The sequence below is a fragment of the Vulpes vulpes genome, chromosome 2 (genome assembly GCF_048418805.1).
Source record: "Vulpes vulpes isolate BD-2025 chromosome 2, VulVul3, whole genome shotgun sequence".
In the NCBI taxonomy this organism is placed as follows: Eukaryota; Metazoa; Chordata; class Mammalia; order Carnivora; family Canidae; genus Vulpes; species Vulpes vulpes.
This window is the reverse complement of record NC_132781.1, coordinates 113051918-113075561: the sequence shown is the minus strand read 5'-3', so window position 1 is coordinate 113075561 and position 23644 is coordinate 113051918. Positions and strand designations below refer to the sequence as shown.

At 41.0% G+C, this 23644-nt stretch overlaps 2 protein-coding genes across 6 annotated transcripts in view; one reads left to right on the top strand and one right to left on the bottom strand.

Moving 5' to 3' along the window:
- KIN (Kin17 DNA and RNA binding protein) overlaps window positions 1-5044 on the bottom strand; it is a 40500-nt gene extending 35456 nt beyond the window's left edge. The window contains exon 1 of the mRNA XM_026016738.2: window positions 4856-5044. Coding sequence (XP_025872523.1) covers window positions 4856-4969 — 114 coding nt within the window. The 5' untranslated portion in view covers window positions 4970-5044. The remainder of the gene's footprint in view (window positions 1-4855) is intronic.
- A 49-nt stretch (window positions 5045-5093) lies between these two features.
- ATP5F1C (ATP synthase F1 subunit gamma) lies at window positions 5094-23347 on the top strand. Of its 5 annotated transcripts, XM_072749594.1 has the most exons (11): window positions 5123-5288; window positions 8416-8569; window positions 13762-13796; window positions 14522-14653; window positions 17065-17269; window positions 17849-17992; window positions 18109-18173; window positions 19279-19434; window positions 20083-20179; window positions 22579-22615; window positions 23202-23347. In XM_072749594.1, coding segments are annotated over exons 2-10 (843 nt in total). In that variant the 5' UTR covers window positions 5123-5288; window positions 8416-8567; the 3' UTR covers window positions 22586-22615; window positions 23202-23347. The 5 variants fall into 5 exon arrangements, with proteins under 5 accessions (XP_025872486.1, XP_072605694.1, XP_025872494.1 ...); XM_026016701.2 differs by lacking the exon at window positions 8416-8569 and having other exon boundaries at window positions 5094-5288; XM_072749596.1 differs by lacking the exon at window positions 22579-22615 and having other exon boundaries at window positions 5170-5288.
- The last annotated feature ends 297 nt before the right edge of the window (window positions 23348-23644 follow it).

Below are 23644 nucleotides of genomic sequence, written 5' to 3'. Positions count from 1 at the left end.
TAACTAGCTCTAAACACACTATCTTTTTTTAAACAAGTTTTTTACAAGGTTGAGTTATGCAACACTGTTAATTAAAGAATAATCCAGGAGATTAAAAAGGCAGAAAAACAGTGCTTTGGAAAACACACATTAATAAGAAACATGACTGGGCACAGTAACAAAGGAGTGACTGTTTTTTAAATCACTTTAACAAATTCTATTGGACACCTACTTCATGTAGTGCTGTGTAAGCACTTAGAGGATGTAATGAAGTAAAATGGGTCAGTAGTGAATTTCTATTAAGGGGACTAATTTCACTCACTTTTCTCTACTTCAATTCATTATCCAAAAGATATCGTGGCATACTACAGAAACCTCATGTTAAATATACTAAATTTCATCTTCTTCTGATGGTTAATAAAAAAAATTCTAAGTTTTGGCTTTGTATCTATTCAACATTTACACCTGATTCTTCACTAGAAATAGAAATGAAAATGTGTCCGTCCTCCCATATTCCCCATCTCAGTGAACAGCACAATCACACACCCGTCACCCGAGCCAGGACCCCAGAGTCAGGCATCCTGGAATCCTCCTCTATGTCTGCCTTCCATCATCACTAAGTCCACTCAGCCTCCTTAAGAACTCTTCTAGTGTCCCTCTGCTCAATCCCATGTCTCTGGCCTGATGTCAACGTTCCATCTTGCTTAGTTTCCTAAGCTTTGATCACCCACAGTCTACCCACACTATTCCTGCCTCATCTGTGTACCACCTGTGCCTTACTTTTACTTAAAGATATCTTAAAAGGAAACTTAGTATCAGTCTCATGAATGAAAACCAGTACTACATTCCCTAAGTTAAAAATAAATCAATAAAATGAAAACAAAATGATGTTATTAAATTCAAGAAAACCCATGAGAGTGGATGGGCTGGTGGGGGGTGGCAGGGAGTACTCTGGATCTGACTTCCTCCCCCTCAATGTTTGGATACTGAGAGCTAGGGAGACGGGGAAGACCTTGGAAGGGTCAACTTCGCCTCCCGCAGGCCACCCTCCCAGGTAGGGAAGGCAATGAATAGATTTGAGGGCAAACGGGACAGAACCACCACAAGTATCTTACTCTGAAGTTGGCAACTAAGAGAAAGAATTAAGCCTTTAATCTCCTTTTCCCATAGGAATTATATTTTAGGGTAACATTTAAGGATAACCAAACAGTCCTAATTAATGAGAAAAAGCTCTTTTTATAAAAGAATGGAGCCTGCTTCTCCCTCTGCCTATGTCTCTGCCTCTCTCTCTCTCTGTGACTATCATAAGTAAATAAAAATTTAAAAAAATTTTTTAAAAATATAAAAGAATGGTAGCCAATAATACATTTAGAAAAATATAGAAAAATAACCACTTTGCAACTCTTATGGCAATAATGGACTCAATCACAGATACTAAAACACCTAAGTAAAAGGCTGATGGGAACCTAGATAATTCCTTACCAGTTACTTGCTAGTAAGGGAAAATATTACTTTCTAACATTACTTTACAGGCTGTCATCTTTATTTAAATATCTTAGCACTATCAGACATTATGGGCTTCCTTTTGTGATATAATACGAAATACACAGGATCACCTATAAAGTAGTCTTCCCTAAAATATTTAACCTGAACCTAATCAAGCCTTCATATCTAAGTTCTGGTTTATAGAAACTATAAATTAGAGAAAGAAGGTGAAAGATAACCATAAGAAAACCTGATTGTTTTATACCAGAAAGTGGCAATGCTCCAAGGCAGTTACCAGCCCAGTCTCTTAAAGTCAATGTCAGAAAAACAACTGAATGACAAAGCAATCAAGCATCCACTGATAGATGAACAAAGAAGATGGATAAAGAAGACATACACAGTGGAATAGTACTCAGCTGTAAAAAAAAGAATGAGATCTTGCCATTTGTGACCATATGGATGGACCCAGGCTGTATTATGCTAAGTGAAATAAGTCAAATTTTGTATGATTTCACCTATATGTGGAATCTAAAAAACTAAGGGATAAACAAAAACAAAAGCACAATTGGACCTATAAACACAGAGAGCTGACGGTTGCTGGGGAGGGGGATTAGAGGATGGCAAAACAGGTGAAGGGGAGTGGGAGATACAGGCGCCCAGTGATAGAACAAATGTCATGGAAATAAAAGGTACAGCATAGGGAAAATAGTCAACGCTACTGTTAATAAAATAATGTGATATGTGACAGCTACATACTTGTGAACACAGCATAAGGTATAAACAGGATTATAGTCTAAGATATAAATTATGTTGTACAATGTAACTAATGTAATGTGTGTGCAATGTGTATCAACTATACTCATATAAAAAATTAATTTAAAAAAAGAAAAGAAAAATAATTGGGTTTCAGGGGTCAGGAGAAAGGGTGAGGGAAGTGGGGTCTATATTCAGTTTAGAACTGAGAAAGGATTAAAAGTCCTAATAATCCAGAGCGCAGAGATTTTTAAGACAGTGAAACTCTATTCTGTATGATACTATAATCATGGGTATATGTCATTATACATTTGTCCAAACACATAGAATGTCCAACATCTAGAGTGAACGGTACCATAAACTGTAAACTTTGGTGATGATGACGTATCAATGTAACTTTATTGATTGTAAAAAAGTACTGCTCTTTTGCAAGATGTTGATGGGGGAAGCTGTAGTGGGGCCTATCTATGGGAAAGCTCTGTACCTTCCACTCTTTATTGCTGTGAACCTAAAATTGCTCTTAAAAAAATATTTTTTAAAGTCCTAATAACCCATCCAATTCATAGCTTTTGATTTGATCGTGGTTTGAAAAAACTTTTAAAAAGCATCTGTGCAGGACACCTGGGTGGCTCGGCAGTTGGGTGTCTGCCTTTGGCTCGGGGCCTGATCCTGGATTCCCGAGATCAAGTCCTGCATCGAGCTCCTTGCAGGGAGCCTGCTTCTCCCTCTGCCTGTGTCTCTGCCTCTCTCTCTGTGTCTCTCATGAATAGTTAAAATCTTTTAAAAATAAAAATAAATAAATAAAAAGCATCTGTGGGAACAAGGGAGGGAGGACAAGTGAATATGAAGTATGTTTCAGAAGACAGAAGGAAATTATTAATTTTGTTACGTGGGCTGATGGGTATTGTGGCTACCTAGAAAAAGGTCCGAGTGTTTTAGACGGGGACCCTGGGTGGCTCAGTTGGTTAAGCAACTGCCTTTGGATCAGGTCCTGGATCCTGGAATGAAGTCCCAATCATCCTGCTCCTCGCTCTGCCTTTTCCCCTCCCCCGCTCAGGCTTTCTCTCTCTCAAATAAATAGGTAAAAATCCTAAAAAAAAAAAAAAGAGAGAGAGAGAGAGAGAGACCCAAATATCTTAGAGATGCATACTTAAGTATGTAGTGATGAAATGTCCCAAGGTTTGCAATATACTTTAACATATTTCTGAAAAAAGCAGACAGACAAGTTGCTTAGAATGTTAAATACGGGGCAGCCCGGGTGGCCCAGCGGTTTAGTGCCTGCCTTCGTCCCAGGATGTGATCCTGGAGACCTGGGATCGAGTCCCACATCGGGCTCCCTGCATGGAGCTTGCTTCTCCCTCTGCCTGTGTCTCTGCCTCTCTGTGTGTGTGTCTCTCATGAATAAATAAATAAAATCTTAAAAAAAAAAAAAGAATGTTAAATATGGGTCATAGATACATGCACGTTCACGGTATTAGCCTCTCGTTTTCTGTGTGAGAATTTCCCCTTGACTACTAAAAAAAGAGAAGTGGAGAGAGATAAAAAAGAAAAAAAAAGACTGTGTCGGTGTTATTCAGTGTGAGTCCATCCCGAAGCATCTAATCCCCTGCTGGCGGAAACCCTGGAGGAGGGTTATCCTTCTGATTATCCAACATTCCCCTGCACCTACGCAATCCAACTCAATGTCCAGAGAAGATGATGAGCCTGTCACTAGCTTGCTCTCAGTTCTTCAAGGTGCTTTATCATCCGCCTCAACAATGAGAGAAAAAAATATAGACTTCATGGGACCCCTATACCAAAGTTTCTAAGATCTGCCCAAAGACAGCCGGCCTTCCCCAGCCACCGCCACATCATTCATGGATTTAAAACTCCCAATCTAAAAATAATAATAATAATAATAATAATAATAATACTCCCAATCTTACCGGTAGGTGCAATCCTCCCTTTAAAATTAAAAGAAAAAAAAAAAAAAGCTTGTATTTATTCATGAGACACAGAGACAGAGAGAGAGGCAGAGACATACAGGCAGAGTAGCCCGGTGCAGGCCTCGATCCCAGGACCCCGGGGTCACGCCCTGAGCCCAAGGCAGATGCTCAACCGTTGAGCCAGCCACCCAGGGGCCCTCCCCTGCTTGGTGCAATTCTTATTCCCATTTAACGAGACAAGCCAACAGGCAGGGGGAATGCAAGCGACCTGCCCCGCACTACACGGGTGGGAAGCGGCGCGGCTGGGACTCCTGACAGCCTGGCCCGCGACCACGGGCATCCACAGCAGTGCTGCCCGCGCTGCAGAAACACCTGCCAGCGGCGTCGTCCGACCCCGACAGGAGGCCTGAAGCCTAGTCACCCCGAGCCTCCCGGGCCGCGTCGAGTCAGGACTGCTGCTATCCCCAGGCCTGGCGCTGCCCCCTCCTGCGCCGCCGTTCTAGGACGCGGCGAGAGGAGCAGCTTCCCGTCCCGGGGAGCTGCGGAACCTTTTCCCAGGTCACTCCTTCCTGGGGTAAGCTCGCGGAGGGATGAGGCGCCCGAGCCCCCCGGCTCCCCACGGCTCCCCCCGCGCGAGCGCTGCAGGTGAGGCCGCCCGGGGAGGCGGGCAGCTGGTCGCCCAGCGCGGACCCCCCCTCCCCGGGCCCGCTTACCTCGTCCCGGCACTGCTTCTGGCACATCTGGCAGTACCAGCGCAGCTTCTGAAGCCCCTTGGACTTGATCCTGTTGGCAATGGCCTTCGGGGTAAGGAAATCCGACTTTCCCATCGCGACCACCGGCAGCGACAACTCTCCCCAAGCCCAGCGCCCCGCCAACCGGAAGCGGAAGGGAGCCGGGTGGGTGGGCCCAGAGCCGGAAGGAGGTGGGGCCTCGGGAGGCACAGCCTCCTCCAACGCTCGCGAGGCTTCGCCGTCGGCGGCGGGAGGAAGCGAGACTGCGGGAGAGAGCGCGGTGGGCGGGCGCGTAGGGAAGGCCCCGCGCAGGCGCGGTGAGGCCTGTCTGACCGACCTTCAGCGGCGCCGTTGGCACCATGTTCTCTCGGGCGGGCGTCGCCGGGCTCTCGGCCTGGGCCGTGCAGCCGCAATGGTATGGCAGCTTGCGGGAGGGCCGGGAGCGGCGCGAGGAGTGGCAGAGCTCGGTCCGGGGGGCGCGGACGCGGGTGGAGGCGAGCGGCGCCGGCCGGGGGCCGCAAGGCCTGCTGGGCCCGCTGCCCCGCGGAGGCCCCGGGCAGCTCGGGCTGCAGGGGAGCGGCGGCCGGGACCCGAGGAGCGGCAGTCTGGGGCCTCGCGGGGCGGGGGGGGGACCCGAGTCCGATTCGATTTGGGGGTGGCCTGGGAGTCCCTCCTGATGCCTCCCTGCGGAGCCCCCCCTGCGCGCAGGTGCAGGTGCAGTCCGGGGAGTCGTTCCCTGGCCCGAGGGGGAGGGGCGGCCCCGAGGCAAGGTCTGGGGCCTTCTGAGGCCCTGCAGAGCCGGGCAGAGGCAGCCTGGGCCGGCGGGAGCTGTTGGCCTCCGCCCGGAGGTGCTTGACGCCCTCAGCGTGTAGCGCGGCCGGAGTGCACGGAGCGAGTGCCCTCCGCCCGGGGTACTTGGGGTGCAGAAGGGACCCGGAAAAAGAGACCCGCCTGATGGCGATCGGAAGGGAGAGGCACCTAGTACTGCCTCGAAACCAGCAGGTTCAAGCAGTTACCCTGCAAGGTCATGAAGCTGCCCCCCAAGGTCCCCAGGAGGGGGAGGAGACACCTGGGCGGCTTTCAAACGCCATCTGTGAACGGCGGTGCAAGGTTAAGGATTTTATTTTTATTTTTAAAAAGATTTTATTTATTCATTCATGAGACACACACAGAGAGAAAGAGAGAAGCAGGCTCCATGCAGGGAGCCCGACGGGGACTCGTTCCCGGGTCTCCAGGATCAGGCCCTGGGCTGAAGGTGACGCTAAACCTCTGAGCCACCCGGGCTGCCCAGATTGAGGATTTTAAACATTGGTTTCCCGGGGAGGAAAGAAAAAAAAAATGCATGTCAGAAAGCCCAGCAGTAGGCAGAGTAAAACGTTGTTTTGTGGGTGGTACCATATAATAGGATGAAATGTCTTAAAGCTAGACAGAGTCTGGAAGAAGTTCAGACACGGTGCTAAGGGGATTATTGGCTAGAAGCTGAGCGCACCAGTTCCCCAGTTTTTACAGCAAAGAGGAATTCTAAGAAGCTGCTGCGCCGAGCTAGGTTTTTGCGTCCTGATTTTCACGTGCAGAGACGATAAAGGCTTTAATGGGAACAGGTTATGTTTTTCATTAAGCAAAGGATTCGTAGCAACGGACAAAGAGAGTCTTAGGATAGTGAGGTAATGACAGCGGATGCAAATGCCTGCGTGAAACTGTGGGTGGATTTGCCTTCAAAGTCAGGATTGTTTCTAATACTGAAAATGAGTATTCATGGCAAGTAAGTCTGTTTAGTCGGATTCTCAGTCGTGTAGGTTGTCAGTCACTCCTCACACACGTGTTGGTCCAGTACCTGGACCAGGTAGGTACTGTGGACAGTACTAAAAAGTGGTGGTCAAATCAAATGGAACTCCAATAAAAAATATATATATACACACATATATATATACACCCCCCCCCCCAAAAAAAGAGTGGTGGTCAACAAATACACGTGGTCTTAGTGGGACAGCTTTGTGGGACAGTGTCTGGCCGGCAGTGGTGCTCAGCAAGCATCAGCTCTCGTTCCTTCCCCTGTTCTGCGCAGCCAGGTCATCTGTCAGTATTTTTACCTGATGGAGTATCCAAGTTGATTGTTCAGGAATGGAAAGAGTTCCTGAAAGGAGAACAAAATATTTTGAATAAAATTGTAGTAATTACTTTAAATAAAAAAAAAAAAAAAAAAAACCTCGTAAGACAGTTTGAAGATATTATAACAAGGGATTGTTTTAAATAAGCGTTGACTTGACACATCTACTGCTCGGCCCCTACACTGGCAGATACAGGTTGTAGTCCTGACCTTAATGCCTTTAGAAATGTTGGTTTTAAATTGGTTATGAATATTCATCAAACATTGATGGAATGCGTCATGCATATTCCATTGCTCTGGGTGCCCTTTTGCTTCCCACTCCTAATTGCCTTTTAAACTCAGAAATGAAAACCATCTTAATGTTTCACACTCCTCAGAATTAGTTTGGAAGAGGAGAAAAATAGCTTTGCCTTCACAGAACCACGAAGGGGCGGTGTCTCTGTTCTGTTTTGGTTATTGGGAGCTTTGAAAAATGCAGTTTGTTATTGTTAACAGTCTTTGTTTCAGGGAGGTTAGCTTACGTTAGCTAAGTATTAGGCCTTATTATTTTATTTATTAATGTGAAATTATGTTAATTGTTTAGAGTTTCAGTGAGATACCCTAAATTTCAAAAATTAAACTTGTTATTAAGTAGCATTTAAGAAAATGGAAATAAGGGATTTGGGGAGAAGTGGGATTTTTCTGTCTTCAAATCAGGGGACATGTTCCATGTTCCCCATTCTCTAAAATGGAACTGGTTTTTTTTTTTTTTTTTTGGAACTGTTTTATAATAGCATGCCAGTAGCCATGAATTGAATTACATACACTGAAAAGGAAGGCAGATTGCATTCTGAGATTGAGGTAGCAGATATTTCTTTACTTGTAAATGTAAAACATGTGAGGTATCAGGATGTGTAGTGTAGGAGATCCACTCTGGAGCCAGCTACCAGGATTTGAATCTCAGCTGCCACTCACCTGACTATGTGACCCTGAACAAGGTACTCAGTGTCTCTGCCAGCATTTCTTCATCTGTTAAATGGAGGTAATGATAGTGTACAGTTCATTAAAGAACAGAGCGTGGTGGGGAAGTGCTGGTATGGATCCAGATACATAAACTGAAAAATGTAGACGGCGTTATACGGTTCCTATGTAAAATGTAGTGTGAGAAGGTTTATTGTGCTTGCCCAACAAGACTGGATCTAGGGTGGTCACAGGGGTGCCAGGGAGTCATTTTTTGGTGGAGAGACAGGTGATGGACTTTTATATTTCTACAGCATTAGACACCTTAACATTCTTGCAAACTCTGTAATTTCTTTGAAGAATCATTACCCTAGCAACCTCCCTGACTCTCTCCTCTACTACATCTCTCAGGTTTGATAACGATGCTGTGTGGTCATAGTAAATGGTGGTAATCACAGCCACTGATATTTCTGTCCCTGTATTTGATATGTTTCAGGTGTCTCCAGTAATCTCCTGAGGATTTCCCAGGACACTATGCATGTTCCATAACAAGCAACTGATTCAGAACTTTATGTTTTCATTTGCAAGAATTATGTATTCAGTAGAGCAAGGTCCCCCTAAAGAGAGTTGGATCAGCTTAAGGTTACTATGTAGGTACCCAAACTGTGCTTAATAATAAAGTAACATAGATGTCTTTAGAACTGAATGAACGCTAAACAGGAGAGCACTTCAAATGGGAAGTTGGGGTGAAAAAGTTGATCCACAAAAAAAGTCATCCAACAAATGATGTTACTTGCTGATCTTACTCTTGCTGCAGATTTGTCTTTTCTGGAATGCCAGATAGTCAGAATCAGACACTGTAAAGCCATTTCAGATTGGCTTCTTTGCTTAGCAATATGCAGCTCAGGTTTCTCCATGTCTTTTGTGGCTTGGTAGCTCATTTATTTTTATTGCTGAATATTTTTATTGCTGAATAACTCCATTGTATGGATGCACCAGTTTTTCCATTCATTCACATATTGAAAGACATATTGGTTGCCTCTAGTTTTTGGCGATCGTGAAGAAAGCTGATAAAAAACATTCATGTGCAGGTTTTTGTGTAGACATAAGTTTTTAGCTCAATTGAGTAAATACCTAGAAGCATGATTGCTGCATCATATGTTAACACTTTAGATTTATAAGAAAGTGTCAAACCATCTTCCAGAGTAGCCATACCATTTCATATTCCCACCAGCAATCAGTGAGAGTTCCTGTTGGCTCCACATCTTTTTCATCATTTAGAATTGTCCTTTGTTGAAAATTTAGCCATCCAGGACACCTGGGTGGCTCAGTGGTTGAGCGTCTGCCTTTGGCTCAGGTCGTGGTTCCAGGGTCCTGGAATCGAGTCCTGCATCGGGCTCCCTGCATGGAGGGAGCCTGCTTCTCCCTCTGCCTATGTCTCTGCCTCTCTGTGTCTCTCTCATGAATAAATAAAATCTTTTTTAAAAAATAAAGATTTAGCCATTCTTGGGGTGCCTGGGTGGCTCAGGTGGTTAAGTGTCTGCTGGTTGGTTTCAGCTCAGGTCATGATCCCAGGGGTCATGAGATTGAGCCCATGCTACACATGGGAGGCTGCTTACTCTCCCCCTCGTTCTCAAAAAAACCAAAAAAACAACAACAAAAAAACCTTACAGGTGTATAGTGATATTTCATTGTTTTGATTTGCAATTCCCTGATAATACAATACTGAGCATCCTTTTTCTGTTTATTTGCCATCTGTTTATCTTCCTCGGTGAGATTTGCGTTCAGATCTTTTGTTCATTTTTTTTTTTTTAAGATTTTATTTATTTATTCATGAAAGACACACAGAGAGAGAGGCAGGAGGAGAAGCAGGCTCCATGCAGGCAGCCTGATGTGGGTGGGACTACATCCTGGGTCTCCAGGATTACGCCCTGGGCTGAAGGCAGGTGCTAAACCGCTGGGCCACCCAGGGACCCCCTTCTGTTCATTTTTTTATTGGGGTTGTTTGTTTTCTTACTGTTGGGTTTTAAGAGTTTTCTGTGTATTTTAGATAGCAGTCCTTTATCAGATGTGTTTTGCAAACATTTTCTCCTGGTGTGTGGCTTGTTTTTTCCTCTCTAATAGTGTCTTTTACAGAGTAGAAGTTTTTTAAATGAATAAATCCCAGCTTAATCATTTTTCTCTTTCATAGGTCATGCTTTTCATGTTTATCTAAAAACTTAGAGCCATCCTGAAAGCACCTAGATTTTTTCCTGTGATATCTTCTAGAAGTTTTATAGTTTTGTGTTTTACACTTAGATCTATGCCTCAAGTTAATTTTTGTGAAAAGTATAGGATTTGTTTTCTGGCTTTATTATCTGGATTAATATTTTCCCATAGATATCCAGTATTCAGGATCACTTGTAGTAAAGAGTGTCCTCTTTCCATTTAATTACTTTTGCTCCTGTGTCAGACATGAATCAGTTGACTGTATTTGTGTGGATCTGTTTCTGGTTCTCTCTTCCTTCTGCTGTGTCTTTTATTCCTCCCCCCCCCCCCAACTTAACTCCACAGCTGGATGCCTGGGCTTCCTACTCCCCTTCACCCACTGTCCCCATCCCCTCACCCCTCTCACCCTGGCAGCCATCAGTTTGTACTGAGTTTGTAGGCCTCTTTCTACTTTCGGTTTGTGTATTCATTTGTTTTTGTTGCTGCTTTTGTTGTTTTGTTGCTTTTTAGTTCACTTAAGCTTGAAAGTCTGGGCTCAGGCAGTATCAATTCTCTGGCTTTGTTCTTCAGTATTGTCTATTCAGGGTGTTTTGCTTTCCATGTAAATGTTAAAATCAGTTTATTGGTGTATATATAAAATAACTTGCTGAGATTTTGTCTGAAATTGTATCAATCAAGTTAGGAAGAATTGACATTTTAGTAATATTGAATATTCATAAATATGAACTCTTTGCATTTAGTTTCTTTCATCGGTTTTGTGGATTTCTTTTCCTTTTTTTTTTTTTTTTAAGATTTTTATTTATTTATTTATTCATGAGAGAGACACACACACACACACAGAGGCAAAGACATAGGTAGAGACATAGGCAGAGGGAGAAGCAGGCTCCATGCAGGGGGTCTGATGTGGAACTCGATCCTGGAACTCCGGGATCAAGCCCTGAGCCAAAAAGGCAGGTGACGTTCAACCACTGAGCCACCCAGGCGTCCTGGTTTTGTGGGTTTCTTATGGCCTGTTTTGTTAGATATTTATATAGTCTTTTTTATGTGTTTTTTTATTGTGATAAAATGTACATAACATAAATTTACCATCTTAACCATTTTTTTAAGATTTTATTTATTTATTTGAGAGACCGCATGAGCTGGGGAGAAGAGGGGCGGAGGCAGAGGGAGAAGCCGACTCCTGAACAGAGCCCACTGTGAGGGATCATGACCTGAGCCACCTAGGTGTTACCCATCTTAACCATTTTTAAGTGTACAACTGTATGACACTGTTTTTCTTTCCTTTTTTTATGCTATTGTTTTTCTAAGTTGAAATTCCCAATTGTTCATAGCTGCTATAAAAGAAAGCAGTTGACTTGTATATATTGACCTTGTTCCCTGCAACCTTACTGTAATTGGTTCCAGGAGAGGTTTTTGCCGATTCATTGGGATTTTTTACATAGGCAGTTGTGTCATCTATGAACAAAGGCAGCTTTATTTCTTCCTTCCCAAATTGTATACCTTTTTTTCCCCCCTGTTTTGTCTTACTGTATTAGCCAAGACTTCTGGTACAATGTTGAATGGGAGTGATGAGAGAGGACATCTTTGCCTTAGTCCCAATTTTAGGGGGAAACTCCTAGTTCTTGTCATTAAACCCTAGAGGCTTTTGGTAGAGGTTCTTTATCAGTTCAGGAAATTCTCTGTTCGTAATTTGCTGAGGGTTTTTTGGTTTGTTTTTGTTTTTTACTGTGAATGTGAATTAGATTTTGTCAAAAAAAATTTTCTGCATTTATTGGCCATATGATTTTTCTTCTTTAACCTGTTGATGTGATGGATTATATTATTTGATTTTTAAGTGCTGAGCCAGCCTTGCATACCTGGAATAAATCCCACTTGGTCATAGTGTCATGGTGTATAATTCATTTTAATACGTTGTTGGATTCAGTTTGCCAATCTTTTTCTTTTTTCTTTTTTCTTTTTTTAAAGATTTATTTATTTGAGAGAGACTGCAAGCAGGCAGAGGGAGAGGGAGAAGCAGACTCCCCGCTGAGCAGGGAGCCCAATGTGGGGCTTGATCCCAGGAGCCTGGGATCATGACCTGAGCCAAAGGCAGGCACCCGACTGAGCCACCCAGGCACCCCCAGTTTGCTCATCTTTTATTGAGGAATTCTGCATCTGTGTTCCTGAGAGATCATGCCCTCAAATTTTCATTTCTTATAATTTTATCTGGTTTTGATATTAGGGTAATGCTGGCCTCATAAAATTAGGAAATGTTCCTTCTGCTTTTAATTCTACTTCCCAGTTTTGTCACCAACTTACAGATCTGTATCTCAAGTATCAAAAGTCTCACATGTTTCCCAAACCCATTGGACATTTCCACTTCTCCCATGGTCTTTATTCATTAAAATTCATGATCTCTAGAGAGATCATCCCCACTCAGTCTTTCTGCCTTGGTTAATGACAACACTATCTACTCAAGTCATTAAATTGGAAATCATTCTTATTGTTTTCCTTTTCACTCTTAAGAACTTGCTCATAAATCTATTCTCCCTGTTGCTTTGCCCACATGTTAGTTTAGATTCTTGCTTTCTCACGTCTGGAGGCTGCAGCAGCCCTCATATTATCAATAATACAGTATCATTTTGTGCTTTTCACTGCCATCTGAGGTACTTTACTGAAAAACTAAACTGGGTGTGGCTTATATTCAATGTTTCCTTGCTAACCTATAAAATAAAATTTAAAATTATTAACCCAACCTATGTCTCCAGCTTCAAAACCATGTACTATTTGGGAATGCCCTCCTTAGGCCTTTTTTATTTACAAATTTACAGATCTTTGGTTCTCCCATGGAGCTTTCTGAGCCAACACAGGCACTTTGTAGGGACTTAAGAGCTGAAATAATTTATATTTAATAATGTGCTGTCTTCCTTAGGGTGGGGTGAGCCTCATGTATTTATCTCTTATAAATATATGCACGTATGTGTGTATATGTAACATAAATTTAAGTCAAATCATTTTTATGCATTAGCACTTTAATCATAAAGACTAGAAAAATATTTAATGTAAATCGTAAGTTTTTATGAGTCTTGTTTATGAGAGAATAGTATGCTTCCTGTGGTCACAGAGCATGTCCTGAAGCATAATAGCTGCTTAGTACATTTTTTATTGAGTGGAGTTGGAGAAGTAAACTGTACTTGCACACATGTGGTCATGTTAGAATGTATAATTGATCTACTTGATCTTATTTGAGAAAGTTTTGATGAACTAAGGAAGTCAAGGTAGCTTTTTAGAGGTGCCTGACCTTGGTTTTAAGTATAGTTGGATAACCTAACAAGGGGAAGGACTTTTCTGTTGTGGAAACAGTGCAGGCATAGGCATGGAACCGGGATTAGAGCAAGTGTGAACACCACGTGACTGCAGTGGAAGGTTTGTGTTGCCAGGTCACACAAAATGAGGCCTTTGGTAATAATAGGTTTGCTATCAGTATTAAGGGATTAAATATATGTGTGTGTGTATAAATATATGTATGTCAGAGTCCTATATTTAATAGGTTGTTTCTTTGTGGGGCATTCTTTAAACTTATTAACTTTGAAGGTTTTTCTTGCATTGGGCAATTTTTCAGAAAACTAAAATATTTTTAAACCTTTATTTTCAGGATCCAAGTTCGAAATATGGCAACTCTAAAAGATAGTAAGTACTTACTTTCAGTATGTGAATTAACAAAAACTAAATTTTGACCAATAAAATACTTTGAAAAATATGCTGCTTTAGCCCATTGTATATTTGGTCAAAATCGACAAGATGATTCTAGGTCATATGTGCATGATATGTAACTTATTTTGGAGTGAGGCAACACATGGTTGTTCTCATTCTTTTGTCTGTACAATGATATGAGTGGAAAAAGCTATATTTAAAATTTTTTTAAGATTTATTTATTTATTTATTTATTTATTTATTCACAAGAGACACAGAGAGAGAGACAGAGGCAGAGGGAGAAGCAGGCTCCTCGCAGGGATCCTGATGTGCGGGACTCAATCCTGGATCCCGGGATCACGACCTGAGTGGAGGTTTCACTGACCTCAAGTGCCCAACCACTGAGCCACCCAGGCGTTCCTGTTTAAATGTCTTAAATGTATGATAAACTGCCCTGCTCTGTGGCCGTCCTGCCTGTCCTGTGTGAGTGGCAGCTGGGTTGACCTTCTGTTAGCACTCACGTGGCCACCTTGCCTGGCCGAAGAGCAGCTGGGTCACGTCTGCTTGGTACTCATTCTTAATTTCAAGCCTCAGTTAGCGTCATGCTGTTAATCAGTGTCTAAGTGCTGATTATTCTGCCTTGCAGTTTAGAAAGTTATTGCAGTAAATTCACAAGTGACATTATAACTCCTATAATGTAACACAGTACTTTTGTTTTTCAGTTACCCGGCGACTAAAGTCCATCAAAAACATCCAGAAAATCACCAAGTCTATGAAAATGGTAGCAGCAGCAAAATATGCCCGAGCCGAGAGAGAGCTGAAACCAGCTCGAGTGTATGGAGTAGGCTCTTTGGGTAAGAGAAGTGTGTAGTAATTCACAAATTATGAAGAACTGCTTAACAGAGATCACCACTAATGACTTATTTGGTGTTTGGTGATAACAGGTCTATTGTGAGAGTTTGACATTACTCATTTTTCATAGCAACCCTATGAAGGTCAAAACTGCTAGGGTCCCTGCTTTGCAGATCAGAAACAGTAAAGTCCAGTAACTTGCCCGAGGTCACGCACTTAGGTGATTTGGCATCAAAGCCTGCCTGGTAACCGCTGTATGTTCTCTGAATGTTTAAAATACTCTGAAAATGTTTCCAGATTATTAACTATACATTGAAAAGAACTAGAGATATAGCGCATTCAACTCAGGTGCTTGGCTTTGTCCTGTGACATTGTGATGTGCTGTTTTAGGACCGTGGGGTGGGGACGTGGTACCCTACAGTGGAGTTGACTGAGCAAGCATGGATACATGAGTGGAATGTGTCAACATCAACTGTAAAAAAGGCAAAATTTGCTTATTTCCAAGTTGAAGAAAATTTATGTATTATCTGTGCATTAACATAATAGATGTTATGTTAATAGAAATTAATAGGTTAATAGAAATTACCTCGTGCAAAAGTTTTCTTGTGCTCTTCCATGTTTTTTAAATGTTCATTTATACTGGTAAAAACTTTGCATGAGAAAATGATAGAACACTAGGCCTTTGTGGAAATGGGTCCTCTCTCTCAAAACGCTACATTTAGTTTCACATAACAGTACAGAGGAGGTTTGGCAGGTTAGGTTCCAGCAATCCTTACCAGCACCAGCTCTTGTGAATCCCATTCGCTGCATGATAAATACGAAGCAACCTGGTGGCTCAGTTAAGTTTGGTTGATAAATTACTCTAGCCTATTTATAAAAAAGGGAAAGTTATTTCACTTATTCACCTTTCCTGTTGATATGATTAAGTATAATAAACGTTTTTCCCTCCGAAGTCCATAATCACGAAATTAATAAAGAAGTCTGATTAGAGTATTTGCAGTAAAATATTAAAAATTCAAGCCGAGGCTTTCAGTCAGTTCCGAAGTCCTTCAAACCAAATATTAACGGCTAGATACTAAATGGCTGATCATTTTAAATGTTTAAATTAGAAAATTTTAACAGGCATTTTATACTATATAATATAAAACTTAAAAAGAGACTTAAATAGTACTTTGGAATTGAGTACTTCTCTCTCCTTTTTTTGTTTTGTTTCAAATTATTATTTAAATTCTAATTAGGGGGCACCTGAGTGGCTGAGTCAGTTAAATGTTTGACTCTTGATCTCAGCTCAGGTCTTACTCTCAGGGTCGTGAGTTTAAGCGCCACATCGGGCTCCATGCCCAGCATGGAGCCTACTGTAAAAAAAAAAAAAAAATCTAGTTAACATATTATTGTAATACTGGTTTCAGGAGTAGCACCCAGTGCTCATCCCAACGGGTGTCCTCCCATCATACTACTCTGCTTTTTATGGAGGATCCCCCAGTTTAAGCATTTGAGAATCCCTGCTCTCTAATGAAAAAGGTGGTAGCAGGAATTTTGTTGAAATGAGTGAATGTGGTGGCCGTGAAGATGCTCTGCACCTGCAGGAGTCCCAGCCACTGGAATTCCTCCAGCGTTTACACGCAGGCCACGCTTCCCACGGGCTATGCCTAGCCAGCACCCGAGCAGACAGGATGCCCAAGCAGGCATGTTCCTGGGAGACTTGCGGTCCCCCCAACCTCCTTGCTGAACTTCCCCTTAACTATACAGTAGTCCAGGATGCTGCCACCCAACCTCACTTCCCTCCTTCCTAGAGCTCAGACATGTGTCATGATGTGAAGGCCCTTCTGACTCCTTTCCCACTTCTCCCACAGCCATTTCCTGAGCTTCCCAGTAAAATCTGTGCATATTTCATCCAATTTAATCCTCTCTTGGCCTCTGCTCCTTAAAAGACTAGACCAACCAAGTGAGGTGGTTAAGGCAATCCCCAAAATAAAGTGGCATCTGCTATTTTAATGCCAATAGTTTTTATATGAGTTTGATTATAGAAGCAGGTCACTAAATACTTCCTACTTTTTGCTTGTATACTGAACATTTGTTTTCTTCACGAGTTTGATGTGTAGGTAAGTTGGTACTCTATAATTCAGGCCTCCTTGCAAGTTCTTTAATTGTACCAGAGATTTCTTTAAGTCAACGTTTGAGATTAATTGGCCCATAGAGCCTTTATGATATAGAGATTTAAGCTTTATGGTTTTCAACCTGATTGTGAATTGAATAACAGTTTTGATTATATTAGTTAGGTACCTCCTAAATTAAATGCATCATTTCAAAAACAGCCAACTCTTTCATCTCTTTCGTAAATCAGCGATTATTGCTATATTTAGTGTATTTTACATATTTTAAAATTCCTGTTTTTTGTTTGTTTGTATTTAAGCCCTGTATGAAAAAGCTGATATTAAGGTGCCTGAAGACAAGAAGAAACATCTTCTTATCGGTGTGTCTTCAGATCGAGGGCTCTGTGGTGCTATTCATTCCTCGGTTGCTAAACAGATGAAAAATGAGGTGGCCACACTCCAAGCAGCTGGGAAAGAAGTTATGCTTGTTGGAATTGGTGATAAAATCAGGGGTATACTTCATAGGTAATTTAAATAGATACTATTTATGTGTAAATGGGTGCAAGCATGAATAAACGGGAGTGTCTTTGGTGGTTTATTTCAGCAAGGGGTCCTTTTTTGGTTACCTATTTTTATACTCTCAGAGGGTTGGGTTTTGTTTTTATTTTTTTCAGAAATACCAGAATATATGTTTCTTTTTTTTTTACTTGGCTTGTGTTTCTCCATCTAGTACAAGTGGAATGCAATAGGAATATCAAAAGCTAGTTGGCATTTTAAACAAACAAGGGACTCTGGGTAGCTAGCACAGCCTGGAAATATCAGAAATAAACAGCAGTTAATTGAGATAGAAAGAAGATAAATAAAGGCGTAGAGAAATATAACACAAGAGAGGACTGATTATTAGTCCTTATTCCTTGCAGCCACTAAATAATCATGATAATGGATAGAACAACTCTACTCAGTGAATATGCCCTTGCCTGCCCCCCCCCCCCAAAAAAAACTTGATCCACAGTGAAATAAATAATCACTTTTCCTTATTCCCGTGTTATTTTGGCAGAAATAATCCTTTAAACTGCTCTGTGTGATCTCCTGATTCTCTTGTAGGACTCACTCTGACCAGTTCCTGGTGTCCTTCAAAGAAGTAGGAAGAAAACCTCCTACTTTTGGAGATGCATCTGTCATTGCCCTGGAACTGCTGAATTCTGGATATGAATTTGACGAAGGGTCTATCATCTTTAATCGGTTCAGGCAAGAAAAATTTAGAAATCGAAACTTTTTCATGCTTGTGTTCTTTAAAATAAGTAAATTCTTACTTAAATTTTAAAATACTATTTTGAGGTTGACATTTGCTTATTAATTTTTAGGTCTGTCATCTCCTACAAGACAGAAGAAAAGCCCATCTTTTCCCTTGAAACCGTGGCAAGTGCTGGTAAGCAGTTTTTGTAGGAAAAGTATTTTTCTGTGTAGAGAGCAGAGATTTGTGCGTTCAGGAAAATAGTAATTGTCAGGTTGGCCTGTAGCAAAATGATGTTGTGCTCTTCCTGTCACCATCTATCAGTGGTTTCCATGATCTCTTACTCCATTCCTACATTAACTGAACATAAATAAATAAATGATTAGACACGCTTTCTTGTTCTCGAAGATTGAAGACCCTAGCTAGAATTGGCTTTGCAATCTCTGGGAACTCTACCAAAGCACAGTATGATCAGCAGCTGGAGCAGTTATGTGAACAGTGCTCACAACAAATTTATGTTGCCCCACTCAACTCTCTTGTCTTCTTCTTTAAGGAATGTCATCATTCTCAGGGAAGTATCCTAGAAGTAATATTCTGGAACCAATTTTATTTTCCTGAGGCATTTTTTCTTTCTCCATATAGTATTTTATGTATTAAGATATACTTTTTTTTTTTTTTTAACATTTTAATGTCTCTGACATTGGATGTTTCTGACAATGACATGCCATTCTTAATTGACTGTTGTCATTTTTTTTCTTAGTGGTATAAAACTGGGGTTATCATCCATAGCATTTTGTGTTGGCTTCTGATTCCCCTCCCTTCTGTATTCCATTTCCCTCTCATTTTCCTGATGGATACCTGCAGATTTCTCCAATAATCAAATGACTAATTTGGGATTTTTGTATTCCCCTAAACAAGTTTCAGTTTTTTCATTAATTCTTTTATTTAAGAAAAAAATTATTTGCTGACATTGTGCCAGGCACTCTGATGCTATCCAGAGGACTTCATAACCTTGAAATGCAGGGAAGTTATTTTAATCGTTGGCTTCTTGGTTTTTACTAAGTTAAACATTTGCAGTAGAATATCAAATGCTTTGTTTACACATTATGTTTTGCTGAAAATCTGTTATAATTGATAGTGTGGAAATAGATGAAACTTTTAGAACTGTTTTAACCTATCTTACATTGACTTCTGCTTTATAATTACTTAGGGTTTCTATACTAGTAAGCTGTTCAGATTAAATCCCTTTTTGCACTGTACAACTTCAAAGAAATTCATAACTTGTAACTTGTTTTAACAGAGAGCATGAGTATCTATGATGATATTGATGCTGATGTGCTGCAGAATTACCAAGAATACAATTTGGCCAACATCATCTACTATTCTCTAAAGGAATCCACCACGAGTGAGCAGAGTGCCAGGATGACAGCCATGGACAATGCTAGCAAGAACGCTTGTAAGCACACAGTGGATCTCTTCTCAGGATTCTCTTGCTGAGTAGCGTGTAGATCTTTGCATCAAAAACATTGCCATTCTTTAAGTAGACCAAAAGACGAGAGAACAAGGATCTAGTCACAGGCTCTGCCACCGATTCTTTTTTTGTTTTGTTTTAAGATTTTATTTATTCATAAGAGACACAGAGAGGCAGAGACACAGGCAGAGGGAGAAGCAGGCTCCCTGTGAGGGGTACAGTGGGGGACTCAATCCCAGGACCCCAGGATCATGACCTGAGCCGAAGGCAGACACTCAGTCACTGAGCCACCCCGGCATCCCTCTGCCACTGATTGTGACGTTTTTGACCAATGACCATCCCTTTCCTTGAATATTTTTACCTGAAAAGACAGAAATACCTTAAAGGAAGTATAGGGCCTTAAAGGAAGTATAGGGCACTTGGTAGACAGTAAATTAGCAAGTATTTTGAACAGGTATCCATGGAAGAGGTAAAATTACTTGTAAAAGTTTCGAGAGGCCAGGTTTCATACCAAAAAGACATGCAAATTCGTAATCTTAAATTAAGCAACATACATCTTTGAATATGTTAATGAACAAATTATTCTCTTGTAGTGTTGGATTGTGTTGTCTAATCCCTTTGTTTTGTTTGTAGCTGAGATGATTGACAAACTGACTTTGACGTTCAATCGCACCCGCCAGGCTGTCATCACCAAAGAGTTGATTGAAATCATCTCTGGTGCCGCAGCTCTGTAAGTAGCAGCAGATTGCCTTCAGACACTTTCCCTCATCTCTCCCCTTCTGCTGGCTTAACATAAGGATGTTTAAAAGCTCACTTTTGTTTTGTGAAAGGTGAAATGATCCACTGCCTAATCTTGTAATTTACTCTTAGGACATAAAGATTTGGTGAAAATGAAAGCTCTGATTTCTTTTGCTTGTTTTAGGCTGAAACTTTTGGCCTAGTATCTTCTTTTTAGAAATCAATATATTGCTAGCTCTCATTTTCCTAAAGCATTAGGAATAAGGATGTATATAATTCGGTATCGTTTATAAAATCTGCCTTTAAACCAAGCTTTCTGACTTGTAGGACTGCTTTTGGGCTCAATTGCACATAAAACTTGGGGTTTTTGGTAAATCTTGGTAAAAATTGGTTCTTTATTTTATAAGTTTTCTATGTCAGTACCATATTATAATGTATTATTTTCCTCAAGAAAACTTCTTGGTTGTCTGGATTATGTTAGTGCTTGTGAAATCAGGGTTGAGAAAATAGGGATTCTATTTAAAAAGTGACTAAAGTGAACCCCCACCATGTGCCAACCTCAGTGCTAGGCAGTATCAAAGGATGTGAACAAGGCATTGATATTCTAACAGGGTAACAAAAATACACAGGTAATTGCGACGAGAGGTAAATCATATAGTAAGTTATCTTTAACTCGTTCTTTCTTACCACCTACTAATCGGTTACTAAGTTCTATAAATTCTACCTTGTAAATATCCCTTGAGTGTTCCCCCTTTAGGCCTACCTAATGCAGATAGAACCTTGTTATTTCTCTCCTGAATTAAAAAGGATATCAGGTGCCCTTTATGTGGCAGACCCTGTGCTAGACACTGAGGATGTGGTGGTGACAGTATTTGCCCTCAGAGAGCTTACAGCCCCAATAGCAAATGCCTTAGAGGGGATCCCTGGGTGGGTCAGCAGTTTCGCGCCTGCCTTTGGCCCAGGGCGAGATCCTGGAGACCCGGGATCGAGTCCCACGTTGGGCTCCCGGCATGGAGCCTGCTTCTCCCTCTGCCTGTGTCTCTGCCTCTCTCTCTCTCTCTCTCTCTCTATCATAAATAAATAAAAATAGATCTTAAAAAAAGAAAATGCCTTAGAACAGCAAACTGTGGCTCAGAGCCAAGAGCAGTTTTGACATTTTTAAATGGTTATTTTGTTTTAAAAAGAGATAGTACGTGACTTACAAAGCCTACAATATTTACATCTGGCCTTGCAACAGTGTTATGAGAAAAAGAATAGAATCCATTCTCTTACATAATCATCCTGCAAAACACCTTAGCTTGATATACATGATCCTGTGTTTTCTGGCCACCAACTCTAGTCTAGTCTTAGCACCACCACGTCTTACTTCCCTTGAGCTTCAGCCACACTAATGTACTTCTGGAGACCACTGTATAAGTAGTCAGCTCTACCAGCCCAAGTGTCTTTGTCTTATTTTGCTTTCTGAGCATGACTTTGTTAAGACTAACTAATCCATTTCTCAGTCACTAACGTGCTAGCCATTAGAATGGCCCTGCCAGTTACTAGCTTGATAAACTTGGCTAATATTCTCTGACTCAGTTTTGCCCAGTATCACATGAGGGCTAATGCGAGGATTACGTAAATAAGTTATACGTTCTCCTCCTCCCTCTATATCCTTCTGCTAATGTTAGGCTATTTTCTTCTTGGGTGGTGAAAGAGGCCCCAGGGGAAAGAGCTGCCTCTGAAGGTTTCAGGAGCCGTGAGATCCAAAGAACCAAGGATCTTGTTTTGCTCTTGAAAAGGGAATGTGAGGATAGAGCATCTGCAGAATTGAGGATCACACTCTTCCTTAACTAGAAACATGGGAAACCTGGCTAAACAGGAGCAAAATAAGGGAAATGAGAGGGAAATTGGGACATAAAAACAGACCCAGAACAAAAAAATCAGAAATCGATTATTAAATTTCGGCTTTCTAGAAAGGTAGTCTAAATCCTTAATTAAGGGCTGGCTGTGCATTCCAAGCCTGGATTGTTGGTATGAATGGATTGCATGCTTTATAACCTATTAGTTATTCTGGCTAAAACTTTATTATTTAATACAAACATGTTTGGCTCTTTAGTAATATACTGTGTTCTATTGATAGCAAAAATAGTGGCTTAAATTACACTTGTGCAGTTTTGCCTTCTTGCATCATCATGGTTTTATTGTTCTAACCAGACCAAAATTAGTAATTTTTTTTTAACAGTCATTGAATCTGTTTTAAAGGAATATTTTGGTAGCTAATTTACATGTTATGCTCAAGATACTGAATGAAGAAATGGATGTTTTTAGTTGGAAACGATACCTGATTAACTAGCATGGATTGCTTCTTGACTGGCTTGTTTTGTCTTTTTCTTCTAACATAATAACCAGGGATTAATGAAAACCAAGTTTCATCCTCAGATAAGAGGTAAAGTGGCAATATTTCACACTTTCTCCCCAACCCCTCCAGAAAGAAATCTATCTAGATATGATTGAAGCTGATTTAGCAACAGTGAAATGGATTCTCAGAGATTTAGATTTTGACCCATTTATAATAGCTGCCAGCTTGTAGCATATGGGTAATGCCAGGGGGCTTTTTTTTTTTTTTAAATAAACTTTAAGGATAGAGAATTAGCATTATTTTGAAATATGAAATATAGATTAGTGGAGAGTGGTGGTTCTCAAATTTGGTGGTCTCAGGACCCCTTCATGTGTGACATAATAGAAGAGCACTAGATTCTCATCTATGTCTGTATTCATTCTGTCCTGATATTACATGTCATGTACCCTCTGGAAAATGCTACCATATACTCGAGTAAAACAGGCAAATAAGAAAATAGTTTTGCCTTCATGGATCCTATGGAAAGATCCCCAGACCAAAACTGAGAACTAGTATACAGTAACATTTTATTATGTAAAGTCAGTTCTTTAAACCCCACTTAAATATGTGTTATCTCTTGACATCATTATTTTTCCCTCCAGAACTGATTGTTATTTCTTCTGTACTTTTTCAGGTAAAGAAGGGAAATTCAGCCCGCTGATTTTATTTTTAGCTTACTGCTGTCCTCATCAGAAGAAATTGTTGGTCCATTGTTTAAACTACTAAAGACAGCAAGATGTTTGTAAATTATCTTACAATAAACAGCTTACCATAAGAAAATCACTGTCTTTTCTTATTATATAGGAACAAGTTAGTAGTTCTCAAAATGAGATGTTACAAGTATTTAAAAATATTAACATGCTACTACTAAAATTTGTTGGTAAGCAAGATAATTTAAGAGGCTCTGCTGATTTTACGGTTCCAGAACACCTTTGGGGGCGGGGGAGGGGGGGTGGGCAACAGGCCACAAGTTAGCCCAGGCTTTCACTCTTCTGCACTCTCACAGAACATCCATCAGAATGAAATAAAAATGCTACTGGAGTCATTTAATCTTTCTCATCTATGGAATATAGAATT